Source organism: Nymphaea colorata, chromosome 2 (genome assembly GCF_008831285.2).
Source record: "Nymphaea colorata isolate Beijing-Zhang1983 chromosome 2, ASM883128v2, whole genome shotgun sequence".
Lineage (NCBI taxonomy): Eukaryota > Viridiplantae > Streptophyta > Magnoliopsida > Nymphaeales > Nymphaeaceae > Nymphaea > Nymphaea colorata.
This window is the reverse complement of record NC_045139.1, coordinates 32,800,876-32,812,895: the sequence shown is the minus strand read 5'-3', so window position 1 is coordinate 32,812,895 and position 12,020 is coordinate 32,800,876. Positions and strand designations below refer to the sequence as shown.

General features: G+C 36.4%; 1 protein-coding gene across 1 annotated transcript; it reads left to right on the top strand.

Moving 5' to 3' along the window:
• The first annotated feature begins 498 nt into the window (after positions 1 to 498).
• LOC116248101 (monodehydroascorbate reductase, chloroplastic/mitochondrial) lies at positions 499 to 11,593 on the top strand. The gene is made up of 17 exons (XM_031620705.2): positions 499 to 770; positions 893 to 1,061; positions 1,152 to 1,251; positions 1,647 to 1,724; positions 2,539 to 2,610; positions 2,771 to 2,889; positions 3,762 to 3,846; positions 4,996 to 5,085; positions 6,271 to 6,372; positions 6,475 to 6,564; positions 7,236 to 7,316; positions 9,112 to 9,183; positions 9,257 to 9,351; positions 9,450 to 9,538; positions 9,634 to 9,696; positions 9,788 to 9,828; positions 11,068 to 11,593. Exons 1-17 carry the CDS (start codon positions 758 to 760, stop codon positions 11,194 to 11,196), a joined length of 1,488 nt encoding a protein of 495 aa, XP_031476565.1. The 5' UTR covers positions 499 to 757; the 3' UTR covers positions 11,197 to 11,593.
• The last annotated feature ends 427 nt before the right edge of the window (positions 11,594 to 12,020 follow it).

Here is a 12,020-nt window from a genome sequence, read left to right as displayed (position 1 = left end):
GTATTGTTTAGTAACTTCGAGTATTTCGTGAATCTACCTCAAACTTAAAGTAAATTTTTTGAACACTTGTACAAGTGTCCCTCTCGATTTTAAGATAAGACTTAACGGTTGTCTTGTTTGGGATATGTAAGAGTGTGTTGCTATTTCATGTATTTCATAGCACATTCATGGAACATTTTTCAAAATATTTAATGAGTTTAACCAATTTTTATGTTAGATGCTTATGACAATATCATAACTTTATTATGAAATACTCGTTGTATAAAAATGTTATATCACTACATCTTCAGTTGTTAAGGAATCAAATCAACCCGTCGCAATTCAATTGGGATTAACCTAAAAGTAATTTATAAATCAATACATGGAAATGACTTTTTGATAGTTTTTTCAAGTATTTTGTGTTTAAAAAGAGAACGGTTTATAAGATTAACGCACGACCAACAAATATTGAAGTAATAAAGTAGATCAAATAAAAGCAACTAATTTGATCATTCGGTGCGCCGTTTGTTTTTCATTCCATCGATCAGTTTCGAAATTCAGATCCATTTTGATCGATCTACAGGGCAGTTGAGAACTCAGCAGGACTCGGGTGGTACAGGTACACATGGGTTGGGTTCCCATCTCTTCGGAAGAAAGAAGGCAAGGGTGGGAAGACGACCCTTCGCTCCGGGAACCGACGATTAGAGGCCAACGGCTCTCTCTGTAGCCCTTCGCTGTCTACTGAAGCCGTCCCTCTTATGTAAGCACTTCCGGCGCCATGAACATCTCAGGTTTGTCGTCTATGCTTCGGTGTCCTTTTCTTTTTATAGTGCCGATTCTTCGCCTCATCGATATTTATTTTCCGCTGTTTCATATTTTTTGCTACTTTGTCCTTCTGTTACCGTAATCTCAGGGTTGAGGAGGATGGCCAATTCAGCGTTGTTCAAGCACGGGGTCTTGCCGTGGTACCAGCAGAGCCCGTTCCTCGGTGTGTTGCCCAGGCAGGGAACCTCTCCGGGGGTTGACCCACCGGCTCGAAGGAGGTTTTCCGTTTCCGCTTCATTCGCTAATGAGAACCGCGAGTGAGTCGGTGGCAGCGCTGCTCTGTTGCTCTTTTTTGTTATGATTATTGTTTTGAGCAAGGCATGTGAATAATCGCGGCTTGTATTTAGGTTCGTGATCGTCGGAGGCGGCAATTCAGCAGGTTACGCCGCTCGGACGTTTGTGGAGCATGGGATGGCCGATGGGAGGTTGTGCATTGTCTCCAAGGAGGTACTTGTATCCGTCACCTGCTGATTTGCGTTCATTGCCATTCACTATAATGGTTTGATTTGTATTTGTTGCTGGTGCTGAATTCCTTTCTGATAATAGGCGACATCGTCACCATGGAAGAGTTTGTTGTTGAAACGAGTCTATAATTTTAGACCATGTAGACATACATATTGAGATTAACTTTTCTGGCGAGGCCATCTATACCTCAGCTATTGTCCATCAACCATATCAGCTGTCTGACATGATTTATCACAAGCAACTTACTTTAATATTTCTAAGTAACTAATTTTAATATTTTTTGTTCCATGTTCTGGAAAAAAAAATTATGCATGTTTCCAGTTAGGTTAAACTTTCAAACTTACATAAGAAATCACGTTTTTTCTATTTTTGTGCAGGCATTTGCACCATATGAGCGCCCGGCACTGACAAAAGCTTATCTGTTTCCCTTGGATAAAAAGCCAGCAAGGCTTCCTGTAAGAATTTTATCTGCATAATTAGTTGAAATAGGCAATTTCCTTTGTGGTTTACAAGGAGACACCATTGAAAAAGAGAAGGCACCAAGGTTTAGATACTAAGAGTCTAAAATTATGATGAAATGTTTGTTGATCTTACACATCAAAACAATTTCACTTCACTCACAGGAGAACAAACAAAAAATTTACAGTAAAATTTCAAAAGACTCACATAGCAGAGAAGAGAACACAAAACAAAATGGTTTTGTTTTCCTGGTCAAATGCATGAAGCAATGCTTCTCAAACGATGGTTTATTTCTCTTATATACGAGACTGGGGGTAAAACATTTGGAGTAGCATAATGCCATAAAAACTTATCTGCAACACCAATATTCACCTGTAGAGCAAATCAAGAAAACTGAAAAATAAAAGCAAAAAATAAAAATACTGAAAAGGTGAAAATCTATAGTTCATCCTTGTTATAATCAAGGATCAACATAGGACTGCACATAGCAGTGCTCACATACTGTCAGAGGCCTCATGTGCCTGAGAAAAGCTTGCACCTGACTTAGGCCTGACGCAATTGTTCTCAGGTTCAGACTTCTCAGACAATTGTCACCAACTTCATGTCTGCCCATAGTTACAATATATGCCACAAAAATATGGACAACATTGGGACAAATGACACCTTTATTTTTTCTTAGAACCCTTTAAGTAGATGACCCATGCAATGATATGTAGGATATGAACACATAGTACTACAGTAGTGTAGAAAATGCCTTTGACAGTTACCTTATTGGTTGAATGACTATCCTTTTTTTTTTCCTTCATGTAGGGCTTCCATACATGTGTGGGTTCTGGTGGTGAAAGACAAACACCTGAGTGGTACAAGGATCATGGCATTGAGGTATCATGTTGTGACAGGTCCACAGGAAATATTGTTTATCACTTTTCCCACCATGCAGTAGATATTGTGAAATTGCATCATTGAGGAAGCACTCTCCTTAATCTGTTGGATAAGACCTTTTTGGTGACATTCTCTGACATGTTAACTGCATTTTGTGAAGGTATTATATGAAGACCCAGTGATTAATTTTGATGCCAAAAACCAAACTTTGGTTACATCCACTGGAAAGCTTTTAAAATATGGATCTCTTATTATTGCTACAGGATGTTCAGCTTCAAGGCAAGTTGCTTTTATGTATTGGTCATTGTGTTAGTAATTGTATATGCTTATCTTACCTTATTCCGGATGAACTATAAGCATGTGAGGTTAGATAAGTTAGCTGGATGTTCGAGTCAGTCTGCAACTGGTTTGGGGCTCTCATCAGTTTTGGGTCTGTATTGATCATCTTGCAGCTTATTTTTCAGAAGCAAAAAGTTCATGCTGTAGAACCAATGTTTAGTCCCCAATGGGACATGTTTGCATCTGTTTCATGGATCAGTGTGATGGTTTTATTCATTAAAGCTGTCATAGTATGTTCTGGAGAGCTTTGGTGAAATAGAACTCAGAAAAGGGAAAAAATATTTGATTGGTATGTGACTATGATATACCTGGATCTCCAATCAGGACAAGATTCAGTCCCGATATGTTAACATTGACTGTCTCCCTTCTTTTGTTTATTTGTCCCTTTATGTATTTTGGGTCGTGATATCCTCTGACATCTGTAAACATAAGGACTTATTCACTATACGGAGGAGGAAATTAAACAAGCTGCTCACATTGGTTATATGACTTGATACTTTTTACCATGTTGCAGTAAGATTTTTGTCACTTAAAAGAATTAACTTTATTTTTTGCTGTTCATATGCAGTTTGCTATTTCACGGTTGTGTTGCTATTTCATAGTTATCTAAGCCCAGTGAATTTCTGTTGTTTCATATACAAATGTTAATTGGTATCAAAATTATAGAAAATAGGAAATGCTACTTGGCAAGCTCCTGTTTCTCCCTCTTACTGGACATAGTTGGCATAAATGCATTTCCTATTAGTTGGATGTAGTGTTTAGTGTTACTAGTTAAGATGGTCTTTAGTTAATTAATTCTTCTGCCTCTTCAGGCTGCCAGAAAAAATTGGTGGACAGTTGCCTGGTGTTCATTATATCCGTGATATTGCTGATGCTGATTCGCTTGTGTCGTCACTGGTAAACATTGTTCCCCATCTTATCTTTCTAGTTCCGCACCAGTTTTATGAAAAATTTGTACTACTTGCTTGTACCTGTATTGATGGAACCTCTTATGCATGCAACATATTATATTTTTTTTTGTGAAATAGTTGATTAATAGGCATTTGCTTCAACTTCCAACCATTTGTTTGTTTTTACGTCAGGATTCTGCATCCAATTGTTCCTATATCCCTTGTAGGTGGGTTAGTTTACCTACGTGTTGGTTCATAAAAGGCTTTATAACTGAATGTGCTTCTCTTGGAGCTTAATTTATGGGATTTGACAGTGATTTATTCCAGCAAACCAATTGGGGCTAGCTGTAACCTTCCATGTTTACCGTGTAATACCCCATGTGAGTGAAAGGACTTGAATAGTCCTATATTGAAGATTTTAAGAAATCTTCAGGTGTTTCTATACCCATGTATACTATTAATTGTTTTGTTTCTACATTCCAATGTGAACCTTACCAGTTACAGGGCAGGCTGGGATCTGTCTTACTGTCTGCTTGGGTCAGTTTTGAGCCATCACAGTTGGTAACTTGGTATTAGTGCCAAGTGCAACACTCAGATCTGTAGCTCAACATGTGAGAGCACTTTGGTATTGATATTTTTGAGAAATCTTCAAAGATATATATATCCATGGCCCATATGGCCACTTGGTTTCGGTTTACAGCCTTTTTGAAGTGTGAAAAGGCTACTGGGTGGGTTGGGATCTACTGTACTGGGTAGTTAGCTCAGTTTTGGGCCAAATCATTCATACCATGGTTTTGCTTTGTAATGGTTAGCAATGGTTAGCAATGGTACCAAAACCATAGTACATTGAGGTCTTTCATTTGCTCTCAAGATCTAATGGAACTAGAGTTTTTCATGGTTTCTTTGGGGCGTCTGAGTTATAAACTTGATGTTTGTCACTGATTTTTAGTTTTCATTCAATAATGCTGAATATTAGCATCATAAGTTGATAGCATGTGGTTTTTGTTCCCAACATACAATGGGATGCCTTTTCATTTCTAATAAGTTTTCCACTGGTTTGCTTATTGTAGAATAACCATGCAAAAGTTTCTGTCGCTATTTGAATATCCATGGCTGTGCCCCATTATCACTTATTCCATCACTTTTTGTTCATCAGGAGAAAGCAAAAAAAGTAGTAGTTGTTGGGGGTGGGTATATTGGAATGGAGGTGGCTGCAGCCACTGCTGCTTGGAAACTTGATACGACAGTAAGTTTCACGAGTTTATGAAATTTGTTCTTTGCTGGGCAGTACTTTCCCTTTCCAAGTTCCCTTGTTAAATGACTGAGCATCTTGACATTATCAAATAAAAAATTCTATTTTCTCTTGATATAAAGTAAAAAATGTCTTGCGCCTGTTCAAATAAGGAAAATAAGTAAGATGTTTGACACAAATGGTAAAGGTTCTTCTATGTAGCAACAGAAAGAGATACAGGTAGGTCTTGAATAATTCGGTAGATATTTTCCTTTAAGTGAATCAAGTTGAATAATTTGGTAGATATTTTCCTTTAAGTGAATCAAGTCTTTTACTCTGACTATTGATCCTTTTTGTAGCTCTATCTGTGCCTGCATCCACATGTGCATGTACCGTGTATCATAGTACTTTGATTCACATAACGCAAGGCTATCTTATAATTCCAATTAGTGCTCCAAGATATTTCCTGTCTTGTCTCCTTTGTGAATAGTTATCATATTTTATGAAGATTCCACTTAAGGGTATCATGTTTCATGGTATTCATTTCTCTTACTTATGCTGAAGGTTCTTATGCTAGTTTAGAATCTTTAGATCTGGGTGAGGTTGACTATTTGACATATCATTGATCTTTTCAAAATATCACAACAACATTACCAAAAAGGAATAGAAAAAAAAAACAACTTACTGCAATATTTTGAAAATATCACCACTTTCAGTTTTTTTTTTGCACAACTATCATGACATATTCATTAGTTTCTTTTTAAAATTCATGTTCAGTGGATTTCAAACTTTTTTGTTTATTTAACATTTTAATAATTATTATGAATTGTCAATAATGTTTTTGGAAGAAAATTAGTTGAAAAACTCGTCATTTTATAACTTTTCTATTATTTTCTGTATATTCTTTAACTTTTTGAATTCCTGAGATTTTTCTGAGGAAAACAAACTTCTGACCTAATACCCAAGGAAAATCTTGCCGATAAAAACCTAATAACAATAGCTATGGCTGTTTTAAATTTTACAAAGGCAGTTATTTTTGATAGATCCAAACTGCTGCAAAAGTCATTTGTGTACTGAATAAACAATTGGTGGTTATGACTGAAATCTTCTGTCTGGAATTGTTTTATTTCCTTCTCCCTCATTCTGAACGCTGGTAAGCATTTTTTTTAAAATTGCTTTAATGACATATATTTTGCCTAGGTTGTGTTTCCAGAGGATCATCTCATGCCAAGATTGTTTACATCTTCTCTAGCACACAGATATGAGGACCTTTATCAAGCCAACGGTGTTAAATTCTTGAAGGTGAAACTTATGTTGAATAGTTCTACACTAGACTTACTTTGTCCTTCAAGGAGTATGTACATATTGAACTTTTTGTAATCAAATTTTCGTTCTATTGTCCAGAATAAATCTATAAGCAAGTTAGAGGCTGGTAGTGATGGGAAGGTTGCGTCTGTGAAACTTGAGGATGGATCAACTATTGATGCCGACACGGTTTGTTTATATTGAAATCTGTAACTTGTATGCAAAAGTAAGGGTGTCTTCAAATTTTCATGTCATTTTCCTTGAGGTTTTTGTTATTATGAGTGAAGTGCTGTTGATGGAAGGACCCATGCTTATCCTTGACTTGATATGCTGCATCAAGATTGCAAATTTGACGTCTTAGATCACTTTTAGTTGCTTAATGTTTCAACATGCTTATTTATTATACTTTCATTTGCATGTTACAATTTAAAAACAAAAGGACATAGTGTTGTAGTCCTATTTTCTTCGAAATTCTCCAAGACATGATCTGAATATAAATGAATGCTGTTTATGCATTTCATGGTATTGTACGTTTCAGAATTTGTGACTTTTGATGTAAAAACACAGGTTTAATATGTTTGTGTTTGTAGTAGTAATCTAAAATAGATATGAGCTTTTATAAGGATTTGTTAGTTAGCATGTTAAACAAAAAGGTGCTTCTCAGTATGATTGCTGTCTAATTGTGGGTCTGATCTGCGGTTCATCCGTCTTGCACTTCTATCGTTTGTGTTGGTGTAGTTGGATTGTCATTTGTCGGCCTTTCCCCTTCCTATTCTGTCCTCATGATGGATTGGATACGTTGTTTTACCTTGAGAAAATGAAGGAATCTAAACTGTTTTTCCTTCCTTTCTGAAATGCAGGTTGTTGTTGGTATGGGAGCAAAGCCAGCTGTCAGCCCATTTGAGGTGGTTGGACTGAACAGCAAAGTTGGAGGGATACAGGTAGGCAGAAGAATCTTTCATACTACATCATCAGTTAGTAACTTAGTAAGAATGTTACTATAAAAAAAAAAAGAAAAGCTTTGACTGCTTACAAATATAATTAGTTTCATATTTTAATGTGTTCCTTATGTAGGGGTAAGCTTAATACAGAATTCTGGAATTTATATGCTACTTATACTTTATCATACTCATTATACCCATGAAACCTAGCCCTAACAAGTAAGCTTGGCTGTGCTGTGGTGTAGTGGATGCAAATGGAAGGAGCTGAAAGCCTATGATACTGTGTGCAAGTCAGAAGAAATCATAAGCTATTGGCAAGGACTAGGTTACCATAACAGTAATAGTGGCTTGTCCTTGATCAGTTCTTCATTTGAGAGACACTTTGTGTCCATCTTGATGATAGAAGTTTGTTAGTGGGGCCACAGTTGGATATCTGAAGCTACCAAGAGTTTGAGTTTTCCATGATATCTAACGCTACTAACAGTGATTTTTTCCATGAGGCAGAATATGAAACCACGTTCATGTTGGACTGTTATAACCATTTAATCAATTATTCTTTGTCAATTTGCTTTTATTTAAGCTGAAGAGCTTGGTAACTAAAGAACACCTCAGGAAGAAATGTCACAAAGCCATATTTTTTCACACTCTGCTTTTGATTTTTCTTTTTTTATTAGTTTGGAGTTATTACAAACTATGTGTAACCATAGCAGCTATCACCTAGAAACGGGATAAACTTATCTAAGCTAGTTTTCCACTGCAATCCGAAGATTGTTGTTTTTCTTGTTTCCTGAGTGAGAGGTTTTGGCAAAGTTTAGAAATACGGCCTTAAACTTAAATTCTGTCGAGAATAGGTAGATAAATGACTAACACAAATGGGAACCTTGCAGAAGGATTGAAGAGCCGAATTTATCTACATATAAAAAATACAGTAAAATTAACGAAAGCAATAGCTAAAACCTATAGAGAAAATTCTGAGGATAGAAAACTAAAAGTAGTAACTGAAAGATAAAATAATTGTGGAAAATAATGTATTTCCCCTTTAATTTTATTCTAGCAAGTTGGAGTTAAGCTTATAGTTTCGAGAATAATGCTGATACCTGTGACAATGATGGCAAAGCTTGTTATTGTGTGCATCATTCATGGGAGTGCAAGGCATAATGTCATTGGCTATTAATTTGTTTGTATGAGCTGATTAATTGTCATTGAGGACAAATTTCAGTTTGGTTCCTACTTCATGTCCCGCCTCTTGCATCTAACGTTTTTTTCTCCAAATGGTTGGTATGATTGTCGTCCAGCACCCATCTGTCTCATTATTATTAATGAAAAAGATGTTTGATGGTGCACTTCTCCATGTCTTTTATTTAGAGAGAGTGTTTTTTTGCTAATGATTACATGCATTGATTTTTCATGTATCCAAGTTCCTCTAATATTCATGTTGGTTTTATATAATATAATTGTCTGGTTCTCTACATCTGTTGTAGATGGTATAATGGGTAACTTTATCATCATTCTGATATATCTCTTTAGATTACTTACTTCATCAAATCTGATACAAATATGAACAGTAGCTCTGTGGCAGTGTCAATTGTATTTTCCTGTTGTGGTTTTACACAATTTCCCTTACTGTCCAAAACTATCTGTTTAGAGATGGGAAAATGAGGAAAAGGTGACATGGACCGTTATGTTTAAGGTTGAAATTTTTATTGATATTAAATTAATATCTGCAATTCATAAGTTTAGGAACATTTTGAAAATCTTTTGGTCTCTTGATTCATCCAGAGGTTAATTTCATCAGGTTGATAGTCTTTTCAGAACAAGCTTACCTGGTATTTTAGCTATTGGTGATGTAGCAGCATTTCCTTTGAAGGTAAGCATCCACTTCGATGTTTCTTGCTTTCAAGTGAAATCACCAAAGCAAATTTTTAGTTTTTGTTCAACAGATTTATGATCGTATTGCACGAGTTGAGCATGTAGATCATGCTCGTAAATCTGCTGCTCATTGCGTTAAAGCACTACTGGGCATACATAATGATTCGTAAGTCTAGAATAACTTCATTTGGTGTTCTTGAGCTGGTCAATTGAGGTAGCTCTGCATAATATATTTTCCAACAACGGAAATTATACAATTTACAGATATGATTACTTGCCATACTTCTACTCAAGAGTTTTTGAGCATGAGGGGAGCACCAGAAAAGTCTGGTGGCAGTTTTTTGGAGATAATGGTATCCATCTTTCTTATGTTGCTGCATTCTTTTGCAGATTGATACCTTATATTATCTTGGTTGATTCTCACTCGTCTCCTGTTCTTTGTACTTAGTTGGTGAAACAGTTGAAATTGGAAACTTTGATCCGAAGATGGCCTGTTTCTGGCTTGAATCGGGTGTGTAGACTTTAGTTTCCATGTTCTTTGATATTTATGTTTCAACAGAACATTCTTTTAAGATATATTTTATTTGGTTAATCTACCACAGGAAGATTAAAGGGAATTTTCCTTGAGAGTGGAAGTCCACAGGTATTTAACTTCATTATGTGATTATGTGAACTAGATATATTCTCTCTCATTTTCCAATTTAAATTTTCAAATTACATAGACAGCTTGATCAGAAATCACAATTTTGAATTTTTTTTTTGTGACCATGTGAGGCCAAGAAATCACAATGTTCACATTGCTTAGACTTCTTGATCAGAAATCATAATTTCATGATCAATTTTCCTTTGTCATTGCCAGTAATAGCTTTATATCTTATTAGCTTTATGATGGCTATGCCAAAGCCACTCGTTTCATTTAATGTCCATGTTTGTTAGACAATCAATAATTTACTATGCTAATTTGTTGTTATCATTTTGTCCTTCATTTAAGGTGAATCCAGTAATCCGTATTCTTTGTTCTCTCCATCAAGGTAGTTGGATACCTTCGCATTTGCTCGTCAGTCAGTTTTTTGCCACCAGAAGGGATAAGACGTAAATGGATGAGGACAACCACTGGTTTTCACTTTGGTGGATAACCTGCACATCAAAAAAGCACTAAGATTCTTGATTTATTTTATTCAAAGCAATTTAACGTATTTAAAATAAGAATGAGAAGGAACAGAACATCAATCAATTGTGCAAACTTGATATAAGAAAACTCAGTTTAAACTTGTCAACTTATTTCTCAAGGAATCACTTTTTAGTTTTAAGAAAGCATAATCTTATTTCGTGAACTTGCCCATTTTTCCATGTGCATCCCTGTAGGTATTGGATTGCCACAGGCCACTGGATTTGAAGCATTTCTGGGAAGTGTATTCTCACCTCATCATCTTTTATGACATCTGATAAATTGTTTTCCTCAATGTTGAAAATCAAAGCATGTAAATGGCTGACTTATGACATACCAATCTTTAGCTGGGCAAACACACCAACCTTTTGCTGGGCAAACATGCCAACCTTTGTAGTCCAGATTGGTTTCACTGATTCCCCCACCCCCCACCAGCGCACACACACACGCACCCCAATCTAACCAGCAATGCCCAATAGTAGGTATCCATGCAGACCAGACACAACAACCTTTTGCCGGGAAAATGTACCAACCTTTAGTCCAGATTGATTTCACTTATTTTCCATATGCATGCACACACATGCGCCCCAATCTAATCAGCAATGCCCAATAGTGTGACCAACAGTCGCACAGGCAAAGATGAATAAACGATTGATCAGAATGGTCTTCTCCTGTTTGATGTTACGTGGCCTAACTTTTGATGCTTTGTTTCAGGAGTTTGAGCTCCTTCCTGGGTTAGCTAGAAGGCAGCCAATTGTCAGCAAATCAAAGCTTCAGAGTGCACCATCTGTGGAGGCTGCATTGGACATTGCTAGGCTAGCCCTTGTGGCTGAAACTACATAGTTCATTTTATGACATGGTCTTCCTCTTATGTGAATGGGTAGCCCCAGACATCACAATTTAGAAGGTCGTCCTATTGTCCTGCTTTGGTGAAGCTGGATTCACATCTGGTGGGGAAAGAATAATGCCATTCCAGATTGCCTAATAAGTAGATTATAGGTCTTATTTTACGCTTGCTTATCTTAATAAAATTAATTCAGTTCCCTCCGTGTAATGAGATTTTTCTTCCATTTGTTGTTTGGCAGTTTTGTGATGAGACTTTTTTCCTATTTGTTGTTGGCAGTTTTGTATCCGCAGAAACAGTTGATGGTCTACTGCCAAAACAGTTTTGTAATGAGACTCTTCAATGAACTGCAGTTTCTACTGCCCCTGTTCAATTTATTTAAATTTGTTTATGTTTTGTCATTGCTTTTGGATGTGTCAACTTTGAGGTTTAAGGATATTATTATCTAGGCTACCATAAAGCGATATTTTCTAGGCTATCTTACACTGGATTCGGATAGCAAATAGACTAATTATTTTTTCCCCCTATGTTCATAAATGATCGACTTGCTCAGCATATTTTTTGGAAGCTGCATTTGTGGTTCAGACCTGGCGGAATGCAACCAAGGTGTGGCAGTCGTCGGACTACCCATGAATTATCTTTTCAACCAGGTACTTTTGGTATGCTGGGAAGTGCTGCAATTTGTACATCTACATGGTCCTGGAATAGCTATTAATCCTTCATAACACCAAGTTTTATGTTTTCTATATGCACATATCTTGAATGCCACTACAAGAATTTTTTCGCCTTTCCTGATCTGCGCCAAGTTGTATGTTTTCTATAT

What these genes read in the sequence shown, in the direction of transcription:
- LOC116248101 (XM_031620705.2), top strand. An exon ending in CTTGGAAACTTGATACGACA is followed by an intron (nt 5,086 to 6,270) that starts GTAAGTTTCACG and finishes TATTTTGCCTAG; the next exon opens with GTTGTGTTTCCAGAGGATCA. An exon ending in CTGTTTCTGGCTTGAATCGG is followed by an intron (nt 9,697 to 9,787) that starts GTGTGTAGACTT and finishes AATCTACCACAG; the next exon opens with GAAGATTAAAGGGAATTTTC.